This window comes from Mercenaria mercenaria, chromosome 14, assembly GCF_021730395.1.
Source record: "Mercenaria mercenaria strain notata chromosome 14, MADL_Memer_1, whole genome shotgun sequence".
Lineage (NCBI taxonomy): Eukaryota > Metazoa > Mollusca > Bivalvia > Venerida > Veneridae > Mercenaria > Mercenaria mercenaria.
In genome coordinates, this window is record NC_069374.1 from 2,221,360 (window position 1) to 2,248,840 (window position 27,481).

Below are 27,481 nucleotides of genomic sequence, written 5' to 3' on the forward strand. Positions count from 1 at the left end.
AGTTCGATAGTTCTGCCCCCTGTCAATCAAAATCCCAGTGAATTTCAATATTGTTCGCCGGCACAAGCGGAAATATGGCAGTAGGCGGAGCGTCGTATGTTAATTAGCTACCGACAGATGTCAGTCACGCCACGCGCCAAATGACACGTGCTTATCTCGCGGTTTGTATTTAGTACAATATGCCATGTCATTATCAAAGGTGTTTATTGATCAATGTTTACAAGTTAATTGATAAACAATGCAGCCTTAGATTATCGTGTTTGTACCATTATTTTGTGTGCTCGATACGATTACATGAGCCGGTCGGCTGTTACGGTCTATAACAAATTTATTATCATTGGCCGAGGCTTTGTTTGGGCAAAACAAATTAAATAAGCAGAAATTATACGTGGTATGATGAGAAAATAAAGTTAAAACAGTTATCCGTTCTAGAACTTTAACTGTTACTTTTGTTTTTCGTATTTGTCACTCGCTTTCTAGACCGACATTTTCGAACATTTTTATCATTTCTTACAAGATTTTTCTAGTACAAACTAAGATAAAAAGCCAATAAAACGTCTGCATTTACCAAAAATATTATCACTGTTGCCAAAGCAGCTCTTGTTTAGAAGAATTTGCTGATAATAAAAGCATGCAAACACTAAACCCCACCCACTTTTAGGCAATGTGCAAAATAAAACAACTAAAATATGAAATGTTTAAGAAAATCTGTTATGACCAATGTACTAGTTTTAGATAAAGTCTGTGGGAGTTGCATTAATAAGGCCTAAAAAATCTTTGTATCTGGTAACATGCTCAAAAAATTAGGGTAGGTAGGTCGGAACAATTTTTTTTTTGAATTTTTTTTTATTTAAGGGAGACTTTTCGGAATTTTTTTATGTCAAAAAAATGATTACAAATAAGGGGGTTATAAGGGGGAATGAACTAGGCGGCATACATTTAGACGAACTACAACAAATGGCAGAGGAGTGCGATAGTAGTGAAGATGAGGGGGAAGAGGACTTGGACAGAAATGGCATTATTCTTTTACAGCAAAAGTCATACTAGCTACTGTTGTCATTGATGTAAAATGGAAATAAAGTGGAAATAAAATACATTTAGTACTGTAAACAGTTGTGTTTGTTAGATTTTAGTTTTTTTCATGTTCTTACCACATTTTGTTATCAGGGACTCCTAATTTTCAGCAGGGATTCCTAAATTTCCCAGCAGGTATTCCTTCGGGATACCTGGCAAAAAAGTTAGTGTCGAACGCTGCTAGGATATATCTAACTGTTCCAAACCAGCTTTAAACAAATACTCATGTTGTTTTAAAGATAAAGCAATCAATATTCACCTAACTTTTGCTCTCTGAGTTATAAAGCAGAGAAAAAATAGCCCACAAGAATTCTAACAAATTTATTACAAAACTTTAGATTCATACAAAAATTTCATCATGCATACACTAGAAACATTTATAACTGTCCTGTAAAACACCAACATATAGGAAGCACCACTGGCAATAGACCAGAAAAAAAACAACAACACTGTACAATATGTTATACCCTACCCTAAGGCAATCTGACTAAAGTACATCTCCTATTACACTACACTTAGGATCTGAAAACGAGCTATTGATAGCCTCGTTCTGACGACCCTTCTGCTAGCCAATCAAAACCTAACTTACAACATATCTACAATTCGTATGCCATAAGATGTCAGATAGCCAGTTAGCTCAGTCGGTAGGGCATTTGCTCTGTAAGCAAGGGGTCCTGGGTTCAAGCCCTAGACAGAGTGCAAATTTTTTTACTCTTTGACATTCGAACAAGTCGTCTGGTTGGTTCAAATAAAAATATATTTGTGAAAATAAAAATAGCAATATTGGAAATCCAAAATATACAGAAGACGAATGTGAATGGGTCATTCTCAGATCTTCGTTTAGAAGATCAAGTACTTTAGTCAGACTGACCCTAAAGTATACTATAATAACCACCTTCATGAACGTAAAATGTTCTAACCTATTTCAATCATGCATTTCTCACCTAAAAAGTGATTCTTTGCATACAGAACAAGGAGTTCCATAAAGAGAGGTAATCAAAAACCTAGATTCAATAAAACTTCCAACTAAATGAACCTGTGAATTATGCAAACCTTTCACAAATATATGATGTCAAGTTTTAATGATTTTTGTTTGGAAATGAATCCAGGAAGATATTGTCAAAACTGTTAAGACTAGTGTACCTCACAGACTTTCAAATCATATAAGCAATATTCTAACATGGCTCTATTTGACTGCCAGTTAAACAAAGAAGAAAGTCAAGCTCTATATTTTACAATAAGCAACGGCTGACGCGCAAACCGGTAGTGTGGTTTGTCATCCTATTTACCACGGTACATCATTCAGATGCTTACATATTAAACCACTCAGGTTAACGCCCTCGTAGTTCAATTCCTGCCTATCTGAACTCTGAACCGTGATAAATTAGCCGAAAAACCACTACAAGGCCTTGATTATTCGTTAAATCTACACTAATCTGCAACTACAATAATCCACATATGCACTGTTATAAACCAGATAAAACTCTATTAACAAGACAGTTTTTATAAATGTTTGTTCTATCATACAAACATCAATTATTCAAAGCACTGTCATTTAATAAACATTTAGGAACTTGGGAATCATTTCATTGACAGTTGGGAGGAGGGGTGGGGGGTTCTTTTGTAACAATGACAAAAAGTTGCGAATTTCTAAATCAAAAGGTAAAATGAATGGGTATTTTATCAGTTTGTTAGGATTTAAGTACAAAGGCTCAAAACCAACAAACAATACACAAAAGTCACTATAAAAAAGCAACATTACTGGTCCACCACAGTGTACATTTCACATCTCAACAAAAACACAAAAACCCTAAGTCTGTATATTTACCACATCTCTGCATGTGCGCCTTTTTTTCGGTCCTATAATGACATAGCATGCATTTACTATCTTCCTACCCTGACAGAAAACCTTTAGAAGTCTGTTTACAATTCAAATTTCAAACAATGTACTGTGAACCAGACCTTTCTATATGTATCCAATGCACTTTCACATCTGATAAAAGTTTTTTCAACAAAATATCTACTACAAGTATTCTGTTCTCATCTTTATCAGACAAGCTAGTCCATCTCCATCGAGATTTTTAACTTCTTTCAAGCAATACCTAGGTCTATATAGCATTCAAGTCTCTGACAAGTAAGTATGCTCCAACATATGTGTATCTTTATATATCTGGCAATTTAACATCTTTCACACAATACCTAGTTCTATGAAGAATTCAAATCTCTTGACAAGTATGCTCATACAATATATGTGTATCTATTTGGCATTTTCACAAATGTAGCAGAATACCTAAATCTATATGGTATAATGTGAATCTCCAACACGTATTTCAAGACCAGTGCTATGTATAAGTATTTGGCAACTGTAAATCATCAACAACAGAATATTCTCCTGCATGCTTGCTGATACGATGTGACATAAGAGATGATTTTCTCGAGAACGACGACTGACATATGCTACATTTGAATGGCTTCTCTCCAGTGTGACGGCGTATATGTCGCACAAGAATCACATTCTGTCCAAAGACCTTGTCGCAATACGGGCACGGGAAACAGGACACCCCTTTACCTCTAGGTGACCTCGTCTGACCTGGTACATTGCATGGGTACAGGACTGAAAATAGGAAATAAAATGTTTTAGTTTCTGGAATACAAAACACAGTTTAAAAAAGAGTACAACTATTAACAAGAATAGGTTAAATATATAGCAATGTGCTAAGGTAAGCTCCACTGTTTTTCAAGAACAGACTTTTCCACAGGCAGATTCCTTCAATGGCTCTAGAAAATGATATATGAGCCGCGCCATGAGAAAACCAACATAGTGGCTTTGCGACCAGCATGGATCCAGACCAGCCTGCGCATCCGCGCAGTCTGGTCAGGATCCATGCTGTTCGCTTTCAGAGCCTATAGCAATTAGAGAAACTGTTAGCGAACAGCATGGATCCTGACCAGACTGCGCGGATGCGCAGGCTGGTCAGGATCCATGCTGGTTGCCAACCCACTATGTTGGTTTTCTCATGGCACGGCTCATATCTAGAACAGCTCATTGAACACTTTCTCAGGTTTTGATATAACCCCAGTGTCAGCCTTATAGTGACTCAATACCACATCAAAGTTGACAATATTTCAACACACAATTAGTTATCTCAGTACCAAAAAAGGGATTTATACAGGCATATTAATTTGCTCAATCATTAGAATTTGCATTGGGGAAATGTTTAATGTGGATTTTGAGACAACTATGCCAATACAAACAAGAGCTGTCCGTATGACACCCAATGCTTGTCTATTAAAGTTGTTGTCCAAGATACAGGAATATTACCTTAAAATATCTATAGAGTTTCAATCCAGTATCTGCATTAGTTTTGGAGATAGTAATTTGCATGCAAAACTTTAACCAGAAATTGTTAAGTTCATAAGGGGACATAACTTTGCAAAATACATATTGGAGTTATGGGACTTCATCCAGTGAGGTTGGTAATTGACCTAGAAAAAGAAAAAGTAAGTTTCAAAGCTATAATTTTATGCCTTTAAGTAATAGCTAATATGTATGTATTTTTAACCAGGATTTTCTAAGTCCAAAAGAGAGCATAATTTGCCCAAAATGCATGTTAGAGTTATGGGACTTGCTGCTATCACCTAGTTTTATATTGTGAAGTTTCAATTCAATATCTGCATTAGTTCTTGAGATAGTAACTTGCAAGCAAAACTTTAACCAGGATTTTCTAAGTCCAAAAAGGGGGCATAATTTGACCAAAATATATGTCAGAGTTATACTGGGACTTGACCGAGTGAGGTTGATAATTGACCTAGAATAAGAAAAAATATGTTTAAAGCTATATACCTTTAAATAATAGCTGTGTATACTTGCATGCAAAACTTTAACCACGGTTTGATGCCGAAGCCGATGCCATTGTGAGTAGAATAGCTCAGACTTATAATTCTTTGAATAGTCCAGCTAAAAATTATAACCTATTAATACACCCCCATATCAAACAGTCATATAAGCCAAACCAAAAGATCTTGAAAGAAAACTAGGTAAGCTTATAATGCATTCATTAACTCTTAGTCTGCTAAATTTCTAAAATGGACTGGTCCATCATTCAATTTGGGCAATACCATTTATTAATGGAAGGGGTGTTCATTGAATATTTACTGACTGAATAGCAAACAGTGCAGACCATAATCAGACTGGACGGACATGCAGGCTGATCTTGGTCTGCACTGGTCGCAAAGGCAGAATCACTTGCAGCCAGCAGGCTAAAGGTTAATTTGGTTGATATTGTTCTTCGAATTTATAAAACTTTTACCAAAATATCATTTACCTCTGCTTGTTAATCAAAATTTTCCAATAAATTAACTACCCTTTCTAAGATGGTGTTTTGTAACCCATGAACTGTTCATGACTATAGCCTAGATTTGACTATGTATTTTCTTCATTCAAATACAAAACCTTTTCTGTATTATTTTACTAAAAGAAAAACCCCAAAAAATTAATCAGATAAGAGAACTAAATATTGGATGAAAATTTTTATGTTCCTTTTATTTGTCTGATTGCCAGTGATTGGGGTTACAATGAATGGAAATCCCACCTTTTTGTATATCAAGCCATAACCCTACTTCCACCCAATGACACTAAAAACTTGAAGACATCAAAGACAAACATCTTATCAAAGAATGGCATATACAATCAACAAAAGTATTCTACAAAATAGTAAAATTTTATTGAACTGTAAAGTTACAGTAAGTTAATGTTAAAACAAACTATTTAAAACAATTGTTAATACTGAACAAATAAAACTGTAAAACTTTGCAAATGAAACTAAAATAATGTGATGAAACTTTAAAAGTAATCCTAAAACAAGTGTCAGTCATTGAACAAAAAATAAAACTTTAAAACATAAAATCCACGATTTCAAAGTTCTCAACTGCATTTAAGTTTCGCTTCTACCTTCACACATATTATCCCACTATAATTCTTTTCTGTTCTATCATTATAAATGCTACAAAGGTCAATATTCTTCCAATGTCTTTTCTAAACACACTCAAATCTATACAAGGCTATGACCTAGTTTATAATACAGTTTTTCCACAAATGTCATGCATACAAACAAAGCAGTAGTAGTCTATATTATCAGCTGCATACATGTTGATGCAGATTCTGAATATATTCTGATTTTAACAAATGGATGGCATGGAAACTCACTGTACAATTGCTGACGTCAGCACACCTGGGTGTTCAAAGTACACATTCACAGAGATTTTACTACAGACAGACTTTATGTTCTTGGTGCATGTGTTAGTGAAGATTTTAGTATGGTAAACCCAGATGTTCTCTGCGCATGTGTTGATCAAGCTCTTTCATTCTCATAAACTCCAGTGAACAGTGACTGCATGCGTAAGGTTTCACTTTTGTATGCCTCCACATATGACGTTTCAAAGCTATATCTGTAGTATACCTCATTGGACAATATGGGCAATGGTATTTCCATCCAAACACCATTGGATGGCCTGCCTTGTTTATTCCAAGCCCATTTAGGTATGCTTTAGCAAAACTCCTATTTGTACCCACTTTAGGAGACATCACTGTACCTATCTGTGACTGTATTTTGGTCTCTGAGCCTGAATAAAGCTCCTTTTTGCTCTTTTTCGATCGCTTTCGCTTTTTCTTCTTGCCTTTTACCCTCAGACATAAATCCTGATTCTCCATATACCTCTGTGTTTGTGGTTTCTCAATTGTTAGATTATCAACTGCCTCTCTACCATGTTCTATACTTTCAGAAACTTCATCATTTTGTCCTTCTGGCACACTGTGCTTCCAATCAACTACTGCATCAGCAGTCTCATTCTGTCTTTCTGTCTGACTTCTTATCTGTGCAACAACATCATCCACATATTCCCTTATACTCCTTCTCTGCTTGTCAGTGTGCTTCTTTCGCTTTCCTACAATGACTGTCCTCTTCCATTCACTTTCACCATTCTTTGGAATATCACTATTGTCCATAACTATCTTTTTCGACTGTTCTCCATACTCCTTATCTTCTTGATCAATGTATCTAGTTGTGCTCTCTTGACCAGGTTTCCATCTATATACAGCAGTCTTGCTTTGAACTTCGGTACAATGGTTTCTGCCATAAAATTCTCCTGTTCTTTCATCATTGCTCCTACTTCTACTTACAAACATATGGTTGGAAGTTTGTGTTCCTGACCAGTATTTTCTAACTGCCACATCATTCAGACCAAACTCATCTTGATCTACTGGCTCAGTTTTCACTTGTGCTTCATCCAGTGGATTTCTGAATTCTCTGTCTACCAGTTCATTTCCCTGGTCAAATAGTGAGTCTGTATGCAATGGTTTTGGTATTATCAGTGTAGTCATCCCAAGGTTGAAAGTAACTTTCTTTTTAGACATGTGTTCTTTCTTGACCTGTGGTTCAGTGGCATTAGACATGCTGTAAGGGTAACTCCACCTTCCTGAAATTTGAAAATTCATGAATCTATCATTTACAGTTGGGCTTTCTCCTTCTTTAATTTTTAATACAGTAAAACACTGCCTAGCTCCGTCATCAATTGTCCAGGCACTCAAGTCTTCAGCATTCGTACATTCCAATATTATTTCACTTATATTCCATATGTTTGGAGTGCTTGAAATCCTGGATATTTCGACATTTTGTTTACAAGTAAGTGAATCTAAGCCATCAGTGTTTTACTGTTGTTGAAACACAAAACAAAAAGTTAGATGTAATAAATGAAACATTGTTAGTAAAAACAATTTGCAGTGAAAGTGATATTTATTAGAAACTAAAATATAAGACTTAGTGAAAACTCTAACCTTTCACTTTATAAGGTCATCTTGAAGCCATCAATATTAAAAACCATATGATGGACTTATTCATATTATTTTGTTGGGTTTGAACGTCGCACCAACACAATTACAGGTCATATGACGACTTTCCAGCTTTGATGGTGGGGGAAGACCCCAGGTGCCCTCCGCACAATCATTATTTCATCATGAGCGGGAATCTGGTAAGCGAGAAGGATGGCTTCCTCACATGAAGAATTCAACGCCCCGAATGAGGCTCGAACCCAAATCGCTGAGGGGCAAGTGATTTGAAGTCAGCGACCTTAACCACTCAGCCACAGAGGGCCCTCCACCACCACCAACTCCAACCGTATGATAGAGGAACAAAAAATGGCTCTGTGTCACCATTCAAAGCTAGATCATACGAACAGTGCATGTTTCTGGAAATGTTTTATGAAAATCCATTCCTACATTCATTATAACAATTTTAACATAGCAAAGATAATCACTTTGTGCAATAAGGCAGACCATATGGACACAGCCGATAGAGGTCAATGGCTGCTAATTCCACAACTTCCAACACTGCCCGGTTCAGCAAAGGTTACAGGCCAACTTAAATCAAACATTACGAGACAAGTATGACACATGCCTCCCTAGAAAAGAATGTTCATATTACCCTTAAACATCACTACATTTGTTTTTACATTCAACACATGAATCCAAATTATAGCAAAATTCTCGATGATTCAGCATAAAGCCAAAACAAGAGCACCGCCTTGCGGGTGCTGACGCTCATCTGATTTTTTTTGTGTAATAGAAATATTGTCCTACCCATGATTTTCTAAGTCTAAAAAGGGCCATCATTCTTGCAAAAAGCAGGATAGAGTTATGTTTCTTGATGTACAGTGTCCACTTATGATGGTGAAAAACTGTTGCAAGTTTTAAAGCAATAGCTTTGATAGTTTATGAGAAAAGTTGACTTAAACATAATACTCAACCAAGAAATGATTTTCTAAGTCCAAAAGGGGCAATAATTATTGCAAAAAGCAGGATGGAGTTATGTTGCTTGCTGTACAGGGTCAGCTTATGATGGTGAACAAGTGTTGCAAGTTTCAAAGCAATAGCTTTGATAGTTTAAGAGAAAAGTTGACTTAAACATAAAACTTAACCAAGAAATCTGATATTTTCTAAGTCCAAAAGGGGCCATAAATCTTGCAAAAAGCAGGACGGAGTTATGTTGCTTGCTGTACAGGGTCAGCTTATGATGGTGTACAAGTGTTGCAAGTTTTAAAGCAATAGCTTTGATAGTTTAGGATAAAAGCTGACCTAAACATAAAACTTAACCAAGAAAACTGATTTTCTAAGTCCAAAAGGGGCAATAAATCTTGCAAAAAGCAAGATGGAGTTATGTTTCTTGATGTACAGGGTCTGCTTATGATGGTGAACAAGTATTCCAAGTTTCAAAGCAATAGCTTTGATAGTTTAGAAGAAAAGTTGACCTAAACATAAAACTTAACCAAGAAATCTGATATTTTCTAAGTACAAAAGGGGCCATAAATCTTGCAAAAAGCAAGATGGAGTTATGTTTGTTGCTATACAGGGTCAGCTAATGATGGTGAACAAGTATTCCAAGTTTCAAAGCAATAGCTTTGATAGTTTAGAAGAAAAGTTGACCTAAACATAAAACTTAACCAAGAAATCTGATATTTTCTAAGTACAAAAGGGGCCATAAATCTTGCAAAAAGCAAGATGGAGCTATGTTTCTTGCTATACAGGGTCAGCTTATGATGGTGAACAAGTATTCCAAGTTTCAAAGCAATAGCTTTGATAGTTTAGGAGAAAAGCTGACCTAAACATAAAACTTAACCAGGCAACGCCGACGCCGACGCCAACGCCGACGCCGACGCCGACAACCGCTCAAGTGATGACAATAACTCATCATTTTTTTTCAAAAAATCAGATAAGCTAAAAATGGAACATTTTGCATTGGTAGGCATTTTCTGTGTGTCTGCAGATAGCACATATTTTACTATGTACAATATCAAAACGACACTGCCATATATACAATTCTTCTGCAAATTTGCAACTAAATAATCCTGAGGCAGTGACATGATAAAAGTGAAGGTAGCACATTTCAGTGGTCTAATGGTAAAAGCTAGAACACCATTGTGCTCCAACTAAAATAATTTTCCTTCAATATTTCAAAACAAAGTCCTTTGTAGTGTTTTACTCTTTGCATGATAAAAAAACAATGAAATCTTCTGAAACAACAGCACCTGTTCTGTATCTTGCATTATCCACGGAATACAACTCCCATTGTTTGGACTTTAGCACATGCTATTTTAAATAGGTCATTTTAGAGAGAGAGAGTTTCTAAAAAAAATTTAAGCTATGAGCTTCCTACTCAATCCTCTATATTATATTATGTAACACTGTAACAATTGCAATTATGTTGAATAAATATTGTTTAAACAAAACAGGTTATTAAACTCCCCCCACCCACCCCCTGCAAATTAAAGGTTTTCATTTCTTTTGCAGCACTATATATAAACTGTGAATTCTTTTTAAAATTGTATAATATGACTAAGTCTTGTATTACCAGCATAATCCAATAACTACTGAAATATCCACACCAGCAGTTAGTACTGTATCCAGCCTGTATCCAGCCTGTATCTCTCTTATTCAGCTTCAACCAGCGAAATGTGGAACTTACTGCGAGAGCAGTTCAGCATAAAGTCATGGTGAAAAATTTTGTTCGTTTTTTTTTTCATCCTGAATCACCTGGTGTTCCACTTATATTGTTAAGATTTCTTGAACAAATATATATGTAATAATACAGCTGCTCTCAAAATTCATGAGAAGTATAAACTTGTTTCTCCTTAACTCTTAGCCTGCTGGTGGCAATTGATTCTGCCTTTGCGACCAGTGCAGACCAAAATCAGCCTGCACATCCGTGCAGTCTGATCATGGTCTACACTGTTCGTTATTCAGTCAGTAAATTTTCAGTGAACTCCCCTTCAAATAATAAATGGTATTGCCCAAATTGAATGATGGATCAGTCCATTTTAGAAATTTAGCAGGGTAACGGTTAAGTTGGTTCTCCTTAAACACCACAGTGGACTCCACTGCTACACAAATTGATTCAATAATAACAACAACAACAACTGCAATATTTTGTACAATATTTCCACGAATTGTTCAGATATACAATGGTTACATAAAACTCTACTGCATTTTAGAACATTCTTAACATGTATCACAGACTGTACAAAAATTATCCCATGTCGGCCATCATTTCAAATTGGGAAATTTATGCCTGTTAACTGCCTTTTTCGGGAAAATGTTATTTCAGTTAGAAAATGGGTTGTGTATCAATTGTAAACAGTATTTACAAATAAGTAATAAAATATGCCTTATTTTTGAGACATTTATGAATTCATTAACAGTTTTAATCTTTGGCATTTCTGAACTTGTCAGCCAACAATTTTCTTTACACTAAAATGAAACAATTTTTTTTCACAATGGCAGACATTCAATCAATCTACTTTAATATTTTCCATTATGTGACATTTTTAATCCATCCAAGAAAATAATTGAAGAAACTTCAAGAAATAAACACTGGATATACATTGTAAACATGAAATTTAAGTGATCTCCATTGGAAGTAGTCCATAACAGATAAGACTAGAATAACTATGTTACTAAGTGCTGTCATGCGAACAGCATAAGGACAGCATAAATGACAAAAACAAAACCTAACATGAGGGCAAAGATGGCCCTAGGGGCCAAGATGGCCCTAGGTCGCTCACCTGAGAAACATACCATAACAGTGTAAACATGTTTGACCAAGTGATTTCATGGAAACAAATGTTCTGGCCAATTTCCATTAGGATTGGACCAAAAATGTGGTCTCCTGAGTTAAAACAAGTATTTTCTTTGACATGACTTAGTGACCTTGTTTTTTGACCCCAGATGACCCATATTCAAACCTGACCTAAATTTCATCAAGTCAATCATTCTGACAAAATTTCATGAAGATCAATTGAAAAATACAGCCTCTATTGCATACACAAGGTTTTTCTTTGTTGTGACCTTTTTAATCCCAGATGACCCATATTCGAACATGACCTAGATTTCATCAAGGCAATCATTCTAACCAAATTTTATGAAGATTAATTGATAAATACAGCCTCTATCGCATACACAAGGTTTTTCTTTGATTTGACCTAGTAACCTAGTTTTTGACCCCAGATGACCCACATTCGAACTCAACCTAGATTTCATCAAGGCAATCATATTGACAAAATTTCATGAAGATCAATTGAAAAAGACAGCCTCTATCGCATACATAAGTTTCTTCTTTGATTTGACCTAGTGACCTAATTTTTCATCTCAGATGACCCATATTCGAACTTGACCTGGATTTCATCAAGGCAATCATTCTGACAAAATTTTATGAAGATCAATTGAAAAAAAAACAGCTTCTATCGCATATACAATCTTTTTCTTTGATTTGACCTATGATTTGACCTAATGACCTAATTTTTCATCCCAGATGACCCATATTCGAACTTGACCTGGCCTTCATCAAGGCAATCATTCTGACAAAATTTTATGAAGATCAATTGAAAAAAAAAACAGCTTCTATGCATATACAATCTTTTTCTTTGATTTGACCTAGTGACCTAGTTTTTCATCCCAGATGACCCATATCTGATCTTGACCTAGATTTCAACCAGGCAATCATTCTGACCAAATTTCATGAAGATCAATTGATAAATACAGCCTCTATCGCATAAACAATGTTTTTCTTTCATTTGACCTAGCAACCTAGTTTTTGACCCCAGATGACCCACATTTGACCTCGACCAAGTTTCATCAAGGCAATCATTCTGACCAAATTTCATGAAGATCAATTGAAAAATACAGCCTCTATCGCATAAACAAGGTTTTTCTTTGATTTGCTCTAGTGACCTACTTTTAACCCCAGATGACCCATATTCAACTTGACCTAGATTTCATCAAGGCAATCATTCTGACCAAATTTTATGAAGATCTGAAAAATACAGCTTTTTTGCATAGACAAGGTTTTTCTTTGATTTGACCTAGTGACCTAGTTTCTGACCCAAGATGACCCATATTGGAACTCACCCTAGATTTCATCAAGGCAATCATTTCGGCCAAATTTCATGAAGTTCAGTTGAAAATTACAGCCTCTATCGCATACACAAGGTTTTTCTTTGATTTTACTTAGTGACCTACTTTTTGACCCCAGATGACCCATATTCGAACTCAACCTACATTTCATCAAGTCAATCATTCTGACCAAATTTCATGAAGATCAATTGAAAAATACAGCCTCTATCGCATACACAAGGTTTTTCTTTATTTGACCTAGTGACCTAGTTTTTAACCCCAAACGACCCATATTCAACCTCAACCTTGATTTCATCAAGGCAATCATTCTGACCATATTTCATGAAGATCAACTGAAAAATACAGCCTCTATTGCGTACACATGGTTTTTCTTTGATTTGACCTAGTGACCTAGTTCTGACCCCAGATGACCCATATTCGAACTAGACCTAGATTTTATCAACTTCAAGGCAATCATTCTGACCAAATTTCATGAAGATCATTGAAAAATACAGCCTCTATCGCGTACACAAGCTAAATGTTGATGGACGACAGACGTCAGACAGACGACAGACATAGAGCAGACATCGGGCGATCACGATAACTTACATGAGCAGCTAAAAATTTAGAAAATATTACCCTCTGGAAAGTTCCTCTGCCACAATTGGGAATAACTAACTTTTTTTCAAGGGGAAAGTAGTAGAATATCGACTTCTCATGTATGGATGAAAAGCCCTGATGTTTTTAAATTTGTTCTAAAGAACCGTAAAAATGTACATTTAGTACTACTTCAAAAATCTTGCAAATACTATGTAGTACTACTATTCATCTGCAACAAATAATACTTGCAATTCACTACACAATTATTCCTCATAATTATAGGGCTTGTTTGAGAAAAAAGTGTTCAAAAAAACTCAAGAGACATAAAATATCTGCCATTGTGTAAAGGGCAAGGTCATTTTAATGTATTCATAGCTTTTAAAATGTAACTAAAAGAGTGGTTTGAAGACACGTATGCCCCCCATAATGTTCTGTCCCATTTTCTGTTCCAAGATCACCAAGACTTTGACCTTTGACCTACTGACCTCAACTGAGCACAGGCAATCATCCTATGAAGTTGGCTGGCAGTAGGCTCAAAGGCTCTTAAGTTTCTGAGCACAAACCACTTTCGCAAGGTCACTGTGACATTGTCCTTTAACCTACTGAACTCCAAAATGATATGAATTATCTACTGACCACAGACATCCAATGTTATTGTAGTTTCTGTAGGAACTGTAGGCTGAAGTGTTCTTTTCTTACTCAGCTGAAACCATTTTCAGTCTAAAGGTCAATGTGACCTTGACCTTTGATATACTGATCCCAAAAACAGTACATGTAATCTACTGACTACAGTTAATCATCCTATGAAGTTTGAAGGCAGTAGGCCTGATGGTTCTTAAGTTACAGATTGGACATAATTTTATATCTTGAGGTTACTGTGGCCTTGATCTACTTTTACCCAAAATGCACAAGCAATGATCCTATGAAGTTTGACGCAGGTAGGCCAAAGGCTTCTTTTCTTATTCTGCAGAAACCATTTTCAGTCTAAAGGTCACTGTGACCTTGACCTTTGACCTACAGACCCCAAAAACAACTGGGGCCATCTACAGACCACAGGCAATGACTCTATCAAGTCTAACCATTGTTAAATAAAGTTTATTTAGTTACTGATTTGAAACCAAATGGACTGTTGACAAACTGACAGACTGACCGACAATGAGCAAACAAAATACCTCATCTTCTTCAAAATGGGGTGGAGTGGGGGCATAATAATTTGCAGCATTAGTCTTAGATCCATTCACACTGATTCATTTGGGTCAGCTGAAGCTTATTAAAATTTTGCGTTCAGAGAAAGCAAAATACAAGCCTAAAGGGTTACAAGTCATGAAAAAGTTCAATTCTGTTAAGTTTCAGCACTTTCAGCCACAACAATGTACAAAAATGCTCCCTTGAAAGGGTTTATCATATCTTAAAATCCCAAAAAGACGGCAAAACCCTCACGAAGATTACACATATGCGAAAAACCCCCAAATATTTGCTGGAAAAACTCCTACAATACTAAAGTATAACATTTTGGATAGCATGACATTTTGCCAGCTGTACCAACGGGTTGGAGCAAAGCAAAACTTTAATTTTTTTTAAAAAAAGGTATTACATAATTATTTTTATATACATTTTTTTTTTTTGGGAAAGCTGTACCCATAAAATTTTAGTGAAAAAAACCCTGTTTGTAAGAAATATATCCCCCCAAAATCAAGCCGTTCATGGGAAAAAGGGTGTGTTTTTTTTTCTTTTCCAAGTATGCTCGGGCCTTCACCTTTCCCAATGTAAATAAAAAAACGTAACATATCATAATAACAGACACTAGAGCTGCTTTTGAGAAAAGCATAATATGGCTCCCACAACTGCCCAAAAACATCAAAAAAGTAGTATAATGTCAACCATGTACCAAGACCTCAACGCCTTATCGATTTTGGGTGCTTTGAATAAAAAAGCAAGTTTTAAGGACCAATTTCCCCGAAGTCCTGCCCCATTTTGGCTATTATGTATTTGGGGCCTGGGGGTCTTATGGCAAACTTTTTTTTCAATTTGGTAAAGATAAAATGTTCAATTAAGTGCGAACAAGATTTGTGCAAAACAAACAAACCAGACGGGAGAAAAATCAGATGCCCAAAAACACCACGTGGGGTGGGGGACATAATTTTCGATCCAAGATTTTTCACTATCGATCAAAAACTTTTTTTTTTCTAGGTTATGGTCACCTATAACATTGACCTCTGACCTACTGTTACCAAACATTTTAAGAATCATCTACAGAATTTAGAAAGCCACAGTCTCTCATGTGACCTGGATTTCCTGCCCCCAAAACAAAGGGGTCAAAAATCCCAAAAGCAACCATTCTTTGAAGTTTGACCACATAGCCAAAAGTTTTTCTCATTTAAAGGATTAAAAACCAAAAGGGAAAATCTGACTACACCCCAAAACCAACCGCTGACATAAGAAAACCATTATATACATTCTTCTCCAAAGGGAGGCATAATGAAAGAATTCAAAGGGAATCTTGGGCCCTTAAGTACAAGCAATTTTTCATTTTTTTTTTTTCCCCATTTTCTGCATATTTTGAACAGTGTTTTATCATGCTAAAAAAAAAAGGGCTCCTAACCCAACTAAAAGAGGGTGACCAAAAAAATATCCTGAACTGTAAAATTATGTACCAAAAAAACGTAGTGTGAAAATTTTTTCTTTTCTGAATATATAAAATTTTTTACAAATTTTAGTCTTTTTTTACATAAATTAAAATTTTTATTTGAAAATTTGTGCTGTTTATGTGCTAAATGGTAATGATTCTACAATAAAGATCCTCGTATCATAAATGCTAATTCTGTGGTCCTTGTTACCCAACTTTGAACATAAAATATATTGTCTTCATGTCAATACATTTATCAATTAGTTTTATTACCTTAATCTGGGGTAATTCCTTAACCTGATTATAAATAATTCAGCCCCCAAACACTGCTGTTACATTTTTAATTAACCCTTTAAAGCTTGTACAAAAAGTTCCAAAATACACCAAAATTTTTCCTTTCCCAAAAAACAAAGGGAGACAACATGCTAAATCCCACCTAAGATAGTTTGTCCAACCCTTTCTCTTTTTTCTTCTCCCAAAGCCCCTGGGGGGCAAATAACCGGTATTTTTTCCTTTTCAAAACTGATTCCAGTACAAAAATGATTTCATGTACTGCTGAGGACAATGATGCTCAACTATTCAAGCCCTTATCAAGTACAAAAAACTTTCCCCTCAATAAATAAACCTTGCACTGCATGCAATCAAATCACCCGGAACAGGTCTGAACCCACAAACCCCACTAGGGTTACGGGATCCCAGTTTTACAGCAAAGCAAATGATGGACTGAACACTCGGAAAACTGACGTTTTTAAACCAACCAAGGGTCAAAACTTTTATAGAAAACAGGCAAAATTTTACTTTTATTTACAATGTAGTACATACAAATTTCTTTTGGCAATACAAAAATTTTTAATGCAAAAACTTTTGTTCCTCTGACTTTTTTAGTAACTGTAAGCTTGATGGAAGGATCCCTTGTTAAATTTCAGCAAAATGACCGGCGCCATGAAAAACCAACATAGGGGTTTTGCGACCCCCAAAAGATCCGGACCAACCTCGCCCATGCAATTGTTCGGAACCCATGCTGGTGCTTTTTGGCCATTGGGGACGTCAGGGGTGTAACTTTTTAAAGTTATCCTTTTAAAAAACCCTTTTTTGAGTTATGCTTATATTTCCATAACTTGTTTCCTTATCTAAAATTTACAAAGCCCTCCTATGCCAATTCCCTTTTTGAATAAAAAACTAAGAATTTTTTTCCTGAATCCTTGAACTTTTGTCTTTCCACTATGCGTAAAATTTTTTTCGGAAGGCGAAAAAGTTTAAAATGAAAAATTTTTAAAGCTTTAAAACTATTAACATCCCATTAAAGCTTTCAGGTTGATCAATAAAAGAAAAATTGGTTAACCACAGTTTGCTACTAATTACACTTTAAAGGTAAATTGTGAAGAAAAAGATTTTTTTTTTTAAAAATTTACCGATTTTAACATATTTATAACAATACAGGTTTGAATGTTTTTTTAAATTATTTTGAAAAAAAACGAAATAGGTTACTAATTTTAAACAGTTTACACTCCTGACTGTTGGGAAAAAGGAAACTGTTAGCAAACAGCAGGACCTTACCAAACTGCAGGAGAAACAGGCGGGTTTGGTCCAGCTTGTCCAAAGCACTCATCAAACCACGCATTCTGCACATTTAGATTTATCCTTTTAAGTCATTTGAAACTAACAAAAATAAAAATTAAAGGGCGTCGAAACCTGAAAAATTACATCATGATAGATTTTTACTATGTGCTGAATGTAAAACGATGTAATTTTTTTTTTTGAAAATTGAAAATAGAATTCAAAAAAAATTCAAAAGGTGTTCCGTTTTTTAAATGGTAACCGGAAAAAAAACATTTTTAATCTGTTTTTAAATGCTTGGAGTGAAATTCTTGTCCGATTTTGAAAATTTTTTGCCCAACGGTTCGGGTTTGGGGCCGAAAAACGCGTTTAATTTAATTAAAAATTTCTTTTCGCTTTTTAAAATGTAAACAACAGTAGTGCTCGTAGCGAAACGATTGAAAACAAAACACGGTATGAAAAATTTTTATTTGTTTTATTTTTATTTTTTTAAAAAAGAAAATTTAATCATGTAAAAGTACATATAAAAAACGAGGGGTTTTGAAAAGAAAGTTAAAATGCCTTGGTTTTTGGTCAATTTAGATTTAAAATAATTAAAATTTTCTAACGTCGGTTTTTTGTCTATTTTTTCAACGGGTACCCTTTTGCAACGAAATGTTTTTATGCTCTGAAGCCGAAACCCGTTTACCTCTAAATAAATGTAAAAAATCATATCTTATATTGGTAATAACTAATACTTTTTTTAGTAAAAACGGTATATGTTTAGCAAAAAAAATAATTTTTTTTCTGCCGACGTTCAAAAACGATAACAAAAGTTCTTTCTTGACGTTTTTTGCTCCAAGTTCGATCAAATGCGTACAAAATTTTGGGGGGGATATAGTAATAAAAAAGCTAAAACTTTTGTAATTAAATTTTTTCGATAAAGGGTTTAAAAACCTCCTAAGGTTTTCCCCGGGCAAAAGGTTACAGTGGAAAAAAAAAAAAAAAAAGAAAAAACAAACAAGGTCAAAAACATAAAAGCTCTTTTTCCCAAGTCTAAAAAGGAAGCCAACAAATAAGAAATCCCTAAAGATCAAGAGAAACAAAATAAAATTTCACAAAAGAAAGAACACATCAGACTTTAACAAAAGAAAGAGTACTAAATTCGGACAAAAAACATACTGAAACAGAAAGCAGCATAACGTCCTAACCCATTTAAAACAGAATCAAAAAGCGGGGGCCGTGAATGTGAAAAAGATACTATTAAGATTTACCCCTAGAAAAAAATCTGAAATTATATTGCTTTAATATGGGCAAACAGTCCTAACTCCTTAAAAAAAAGACGGCCCCCTTGAATTTGAAAAGGTGTTTAAGGTAAAGGGGAAAAAAAAATTCTGAAAAGGTCGCAGAGGGCTGTTTTTTTAAACGTACAAACTTTTTTAGGTATTATCAAAGGTTTATCAACGGATGCAAAAACAAAAACCGGGAAGTCGTTCATTATAGGAAAAAATTTGAAAAAAATAAACACAAACTCCCCTAAGAAATCATTCCAGTTTAAATAGGCACTGTTGAACAAAGGTTTGAAATTAATAAAAAATAATCAGTGGCGAAGCTTTTAAAACACCCCACGCGCAAGACAAAAAAAGACAAATTGAGCAAAGGCCCCCCGAATAAAATAGCGGAATAGGGGTAAAAAACAGTCAACCTTCAATGAAAAAAGGGAAGGGTTTTAGAGAACCTTTGGGTTCCGAAAACAACATGAACTCCAAAACTATCTTAACTCAACACAATCGGGTTTTAAATTTTTAAAATTTTTTAAAGGGAAAATCCCGTATAAAAATGGGCCAACGGCTCTTTGAATCTCAAAAACCCCTCCCTTTAAAATTGCAAAAAAAAAAGAAAAAACCCTGTTTATGTAAACAGCCTTGAAGTTTCCAGCTTATTTAAAAAAGCAAAAGAGTGCAGAAAGTCCATTTTGGACAAACCCCAAAATTTAAAAATGTTATTTTTTTGGGGGAAATTTTTGTCTGATATTTGAAAATTTCATCCCGCCTGTATCAATAAATGAGAAAAATTTTAGAATGCTGTTTAAAACGTTTTGTAAAAAATGGGGTGTAAGAACATAAATTGTGCACAAGAATTGGACGATAGTACTGTTTTGTAACCTGGAACAGGAATGAGTAAAAATTTTAAGGTAAAAAACAGAAAAGGTAAGAAAAAAAAAAAAGTTTGTAAAAGTTTTTTTCCACAATGAAAAAAAAATGGGGGATTACACAAAAACTCGCTTTAAATTTTTTAAACTAACAATTTTTTTTGTCATTGGCAGAGACAACAACTACTTGTACGTAGAAAATTTACCAGAAGGGCATGTTGTCATGGTACATGATTACTCGGGGTTTCAAGTGTAAACTTCAGCGAGATTCAACCCGATTTTTTCAAAATGAAGTATCTATACAGTAACTTTTTTTATACCATCATGAAACAAAAATACTGAATCAACTCGACGCAGTACCAAACACGAAAAAAATACTTTTTGTAATTTTTGAAAGTATACTCTGACAGAATAAAAAAATTTCACCTTTTTCGAAAACTTTGATCAAAATCTTCCCGAAAGATCAGTTAAGTACGATTTAAAATATGTCGAATTTCCGTGGCTGTAGTCAGCAAAAAAAAACTAAGTTTTGAATGGTGAGTCGCTTCCAGTCAGTTTCAACTGCCAACCCAAAAAGAATTTCTTGAAAGCCCCCATGGAAAAGGTGAGCGGACCCCGGGGGGTACCTTTTTAAAAACAAAACACGTTGTAATTTGAGAATCGAAATTCAAAAGCAAAAGTTTTGAAATTTTTGGTATTTAATAAAACTTCCGTAATCCATCAATTTCTTCATCAAGCCAGAAGGGGATCAAACTAAAAGGGGTTTGTTTTTTCTATTTGGGGACAGCGAAATAAAAACAAGTATCGTTAAAGGTTAAGCGTAAAAGAAAACAGAAAATTACCTGCATACCTCAATGTCCGGTAATCCGGTATCATAGAAGGGAAAATATCCTGAAAGCCCTTCGTGTACTGCCCAAAGATTTTGAGAACTTGTTACAAGGGTAAAATTTGACCCCGGGGAGAAACGACACTTTGAAAAGTTTTTAAAATCTACTAATATTGTGTAAGTTTATTTAAAGATTGTGACTATGTAAACCCAAGCGGTTTATCAAAAAAACCCTTAAATCTAGTTATATACGCACTCGATATAAAAAATCTAAAAATTTGAAACTTTTTAATCAAACAATGCCCAATAAATGCGCGTTTGTTGTCCTGAATTTTTGATTTAGTATTTTTTCCCGTAGTTAGATCACCAGTGTAAATGTAGCCCTTTTTTCAATCCCATGTCTTTCTTTCGAAGGTCTTTAATACTGGTCCCAGCCCTTACATTTCCAGTCATAGTCTCTTCTCAAAATTTTATTTTAAATTTTACTTCCCTTATGTTAAACAGGTACCTTTTCTTGCTGCCGTTGTAAGGTCGAAAATAAGCCAGATATTCAAAAGGGAGCAGCTTAAACAGGAGCTATCTAAAATAAAGATTATACAAGGGGGGGGGGGGGGGGGGGGGGGGGAAATACATTGTATAAAAAAAAAACTTATTATACTATAGCTGTCTTGGGTTTTTAACATTTGTAAGGTAAAAATTTTTACATTTTTGACAGGCCAAAATTTTTAAACACTTGATCAAAATTTAAATTTACATTCCTTTTTTTACACCTTTAAAAATTGCGAGGGTTTTAAAGAGTTCAAAAGTTGTTTTTGGAACACAAAAATAGTTGTAAAACTAATTTTTTTAAAACAAAAAAATATACACAAGCATACTCCTGTTGTATTGTGGTGTGTGGCATGGAAGCCGCTCCCCCGTTTGTTTTCTTTTTCCTGTTGATTTTTTTTAAACATATTTTTGTTAAACCTAAACTTTGTGGTGGGGGGCAGTAAGCCTCAACCCCAGTTCTACCATGTAAAAATTTTCATTTTTTGGGAAAAAGCTTGTTTGTAAACATTTTCACTAGATTGCAACAAAATATGTAATTATATTGGGAATATAACATTTTTTTGATATTTGGTTATAGAGTTACATTTTATAAACAAAACAATTTTGTAATATGAAGTATTTTAAAATGTTCCGATGAGCATTTTACTGTACATTTTCGTTGTCAAAAATAGACCTGTATACAGAAAATTTAAACATGAAAAGTAAAAATCAAACGTTTTTTTTCCATTTTTTTTCTTTTTTTGGAGGTGGTACTTTTCATTTTTAGGTAACGTTAGATAAATTATTCATCCCGAACACATGAGACCATTTATAAAAAAGGGAAGAAAAAACGGAGTTTTCCGGCAACCGTAAGGGGAAGAAGCTTAGCAAAATTAATCCTTTTTCCGGGGGAAAGTTTTTTGGATTTTCGATTGGCGAAAAAAAAAATTAAATGCTCATTCTGCATTTTATTTTGATCATATTTTAGCCCCCCCTAATTCCCGCGTTTGTCAGACTCCCCTGTCTGTTTTAGCATGCCGGGCCAAAAAATAGATGTATTTGGTTCCCGTTCCTTTTTCTCAAGCTGGTATCGTTTTTCCGATAAAGGAATCCGGGAAGTACATGTACCAGGGGGAGGAGGTTTTTATTTTTTAAATTTTCGAGGTCAGTGATTTATTGTATTTAAAAAAAAAACAATAAGGAAAGAAAATTATGCCGAAGTCTCGTAATAAACGAATTGGCATAAGTAAAAGCTGCTATGAAAAATTTTACTTTTTTTCATTTTTTTTTATTTAAATAAAAATGTAAGGGGACGTACAAAGAGCATTAAAAGACAAACCACTTAAATTGTACTTCAACCGTTTCTTTTTTTTGGAGAGGGGGGGATTATGGGTTTTTATATGTTCTTTGCGCCAAAAAAAATTTTGCGTCAACACGTTGTTTAAAAGATTCATAAAATTTCAGAATAGCGGCTTTTGAGCACATGTTGGTTTTTTCATGGCGCGGCTCATTTATTTTATGTTACCTAGAACAATTTGAAATGCCAACTTTTAAAGGGAAAATTTTCTCAATCAAAAGGGCCCAAAAATTTTTTTGATATTTTAACAAGTAAATTTTTATGAGCAACCCTTTTTATCCAATAATGTAGTTGTGACGAGATAAAAATTGACAGTAAAAATGCCTTTAAAAATTTTTTTAAAAAAAAAACTACCAAAAAAATGCAAAAAGTATGTGACAGGAAAAAAATCAATAACCTTTGGAGAAAAAGTGAACAAGCAAAACACAACCAGACTTGGGGAATGAAAAAATGCAGCCAAACCCCCCCCCCAGACTGGGGTAATGGCCCCGGCCCCCAGATTGTTTAAAACAAAATTTTTTTTTAGTACCGGAAATTAATGCTAATTTCTTTAAAAATGCTTGAAACTTTAATTTCTGACAGACAAAATGACGGAAACGCTGAGAATTAGTTTTTTTTACACTTTTTACTAGGAAAAACCAAAAAAAGGTTTTTAAACGCTTTACTCAAAATAAACTGCTTTTAAATTTTAAGTGTCATATATTCAATGCACATTAAAAAAGTTTTTCCTCCATAGTGGTATTGGTAATGCGGGAAAATTTTTTTATTTCCTTGGGGGTTTTTGGGGTTTTATTCCGACACACACCTTTTCCGATTTGACAGTTTTTTAAAATATTCAGAAACAAAAAACTCATTTTTTAATGTGCATAATAGACCAAACTTCATTGAAAAGAAAAATTATTTTTAGCCAAAAATTTTAGGGCATGCCTTTAAAAACCCTTCAAACAGTCATACAAACCCAAAAAAAAACCTTAAAGATTTAAAAAAATTTGATTAACTGGGTTTTTTTCAGAGAAACAGCTTAAGTCAGTTGCCCCAAAAATTACACCAACATTTAAATTTAAAAAAGGGCTTTAATTTCTATTGGAAAGATTCAATTAAAGTATTAACTTGGATATTTTTAGTACACTTTTGACTGTGAAGCCTGTGAGAAGTTTTAACTATTACATATATACGTGTTTTCTAGATTTAATCATTGGTTCTATATTAAGTTTTAAAACAAAGGGGTTTGAAAATGGTGTTTTAGGAAAGCACATAGGTGAGTAGAATAGTCTTTAAACCAAACCAGTTGTAGAGCTAGCAAATGGACCCGTGCAATAGCCTTCTTAAAGACTTTTTTGAATAGCGAACAAATAACTAAATATGAGCAGGATTTTTTAGAGTGTAGACATGACTCCCTACTCATGTCAACTTGCAGGTATTCAGCTGTCGTAGCTACTAGGAACTGACCTATTTTAAAATTTAGTTAAGGAACAGGAAACAATTTCAATTTCCCTAATATTAAATTTTATGTAGTTAATTAAATTTTTTTAACAGGGAAAATGTGTGTGATATAACAGTAGTTAAACAAGAAAACTTGTGACACAAACTGAATCTGCCTGCATTCAACATCTTACCCCCTTCAAAAATAAGTATCTAATCCCCGACTGGTTAAAAAAATAATTTCAGAAAGTTGAAAACATCAAATTACCACAGTTTTTAAATTTTTTAAAAAAAGGAACAATAAAAAAAAACTGATTTTAAAACTCGCTTTCACATTCCTTTTTGTGAATTGATCACAAGGTAAAATCCCGACAGTTTTTACAATGCTTTCATTTTACAGAAACATAAATCAACTTATACAACAAAGTATAAATTATGCAAATCAGAAGGAAAAATTTTAACCAAAACAGTACATTTTGTCTAAATATAACAAAAGGCCCAAATGGGCCTAAGTTCTCAGAGGGCTGCGACCTTTAAGACCCTTTTTTCTGGCAAATTTGGGGAATTCCAATTTTGCATTTACTAAAAGTTATTAAAAAAAATTTTTCTATTTTTGCTGTGGCACCTCCAAAAATCAGCTAAGCAAACAGATTTATTTTGACAAACTTAAGAGAGGCCTTCGGGTTCATTCGACCCAAATTAGTGAAGACCATGAAATGGTTTAAAAGAAAATCATTTTAAAAATTTTTTTTCAATTTTACCCTGGTGCCCCTTTCAGGATCAAGCGAAACCTTTCAACAAATCTGAGAAAGACCAAACAACTAGGGAAAACACCAATAAGGGGACAAACCATCAATAGTTTATGACAATAACTGTTTAAAGGTTTTGTTTCATTTTTTTGCTATAGGGGGCTTCAACTGTTAAATGGGGCCAAATACTTTCTTGAAACAATTTTTGGGGAAGACTTATAATGCACAAAAGACCAAGGGATTAAAAACCCAAAAATTCACAAACAGTTTCTGAATTATTTCTAATTTACCTCCAAAGACACAAAAAATTCCCCAATTTGAAAGACTTTTGGGTTAGGACCTTTCAATGATGCACGACCAAATTTAATAAGATCCATAAAGCAGTTTATGAAGAACTCGTTTAAATGCATTTCTGTATTAGCTTTAGCAGCCTCTAACAAGGGCAATGTCCCTCAATTTGAATAAATTTGAAATAGGACCTTATAATAACGTTACAGACCAAGCTGGATAAAGTTCCAACAAGTGGATTGATGAGAAAAAGTTGTTTAAAGGTTTTTCTGTTTCTAGCCCCTTAAAAAAGAGCAAGCTGAACAATTTAACAAATATGACAGGTCCATACAAGGATGCACTGGCCAAATTTGGGTTTTTTCTGCAAAAAAAATTTTTAGCAGACAATGTTTAAGTCAAAAGCACCAAGACTAGGGGGACCACTTTTATCTATACTTAAGTCACCCGAACTTTGTTCGGTGAGCTAACAAGGCAAAAAAGCCCCCTCTGAAGAAGGAGAAAAAGACAACAACAAAAATCTTGTAAAAATGAATTCAGATAAAGAAATTCGATATGCAGGGCCAATTCTTTTTCTAAATATTTTCAGTGAATTACATTTTCTGATTCTTGGAAACCAGTCTCTCAACTAGAGAATCTAATTCATTCTTTCAGAGCACAACCATAAAATTGTACAATAGCAAGGCTGCACTGAGAGACTGCTCTCCAAATTCAGCTTCTTTTTTCCTTTGGAAAATTTCCCTTTTACCTTAACTATAAAAAGGGGATTAAAATGGAAAAAAAGCACGGAATCTTTTTTTATCTAATATTCCAAAAAAAAAGGGTCACTTTTTTTTTGGACACACACTTTTTATGGGACTAGAATGTCGAGCCCGTTATTTTTTGTGAAAAACCCCCGTATGACCCCAGACATTTTAGCAATTAAAAGAAATTGCTGCAACAGTTAATTATGACCCAACCGTCCCCCAAAAAGACCCTTTTAAACCCCTAAATGAACCCTTTACCAGGGAGGGAAAACCAAAACCAAGGAACTTTGTCTATGGCTTTACCAATGAGGCCAATATTTCTGCCAAATAAAGAATTATTGCTCAATGCAAGTTATGACTAAGACAATATCTACATGACCTTTGGCCTCAAGCGTGACCTAGACGTTTCAAGTTCTTGACACTCTGTTTCACTGTGGCAAACATTTCTCCCAAGGAAAAAAAACTTGCACCATGAATGTCAAAGGACTCGGACAAGCTCTTAACAAGACCTTTAACCTCAAAGTAAAAACTCTGATAGAATGCTGGAGGGTTTCACGCACTGTTATTTAGGAAATATTTCGATGGTCGGAAACACTTTTAGCTGGGACCCTGAAATGACCTTTATTTTGCGGAAAGGGGCCAGGTTTTTCCTTAACTCGTCTCATCTAAGCAAAATTTCTGCGGAAAAAAAATGACTTCTCCAAGCAATTCACAATAAAAACCTGGACAAGACAATGACCCACAGTGGGGTGTGACCTTGACCCCCCTGAGAAGAAACTGAATTTCTCATTGCTGAAGGCAAGTAATTTAGTAAAAAAAGACTAATCTTTTAAATTTTCCAAACAATTCTAGAAAATTTCATTCAGTGAGTTCTGACCATTTTTGAATACACTTTTATGTCCCATTTCTTTCCTTTTTGAAAATTCTAAATTTTTTTCAAAAAATACCGTTCCAGCAATTTTTCCGTAAATTGGGAAAAAAACCCAAAATTTTGAAATTTTAAATAGTAAAAATAAAACAAAATTTAGTTTTCCAAAAAAAAAACAAGAAAAAATATTTTAACCAAAACTGCAAAAATTTTAATGTTTTTCTTTTTACCCATTTTGAGCTTGTAAAATGCAATTTTTTCAAAGAGTTCAGACAACAAAACATATTTCCTGTTACCATGGTAACTGGCTTCCCAAATGATGAAACATGATGACATTTGACAGAGAAAGGTAGAAACTAAAGAACTTACTGTAGCCACCCTGGTCTCCGGTCTCATTTGAGGCTCCCTCACCTACACCACTGGTGCCCAGCACCTGACCCTGACCCCAAGTGTCTGCAGACACAGATGTTTTTCCTGGCTCAACACCAGTTATTTCCAGCTCCATCTCACTTTCAGTGATTGGTTCAATTTTAATACTAGCTGCAGTTGAGTCCTCATTTTCACTGTTTTGTTCAGTAAAATCATCATCATTTTGATTTTCATTTGTATCACTTGCCTTGTTCCCCAGATGCTGGTGTGACAAAAAAGGAAGAGATTCGGGAATGAAACATGCCACAACCAAGTTTGTTTGTCTGGGAATTACACCTTTTTTCCCCAGTTTCTAATTTCACATTAAAACCCGAGGAAACTGTCCTTTTCCGTTTGTGCTAAAGT

General features: G+C 34.5%; 1 protein-coding gene across 1 annotated transcript in view; it reads right to left on the reverse strand.

The window, feature by feature from the left end:
- Positions 1-1,382: 1,382 nt before the first annotated feature.
- Positions 1,383-27,481, reverse strand: part of LOC128548616 (uncharacterized) — a 42,644-nt gene continuing 16,545 nt past the window's right edge. Inside the window, exons 5-7 of the mRNA XM_053523978.1 lie at positions 27,077-27,338; positions 6,026-7,548; positions 1,383-3,688 (exon numbers count right to left, since the gene is read on the reverse strand). Coding sequence (XP_053379953.1) covers positions 6,386-7,548; positions 27,077-27,338 — 1,425 coding nt within the window. The 3' untranslated portion in view covers positions 1,383-3,688; positions 6,026-6,385. The remainder of the gene's footprint in view (positions 3,689-6,025; positions 7,549-27,076; positions 27,339-27,481) is intronic.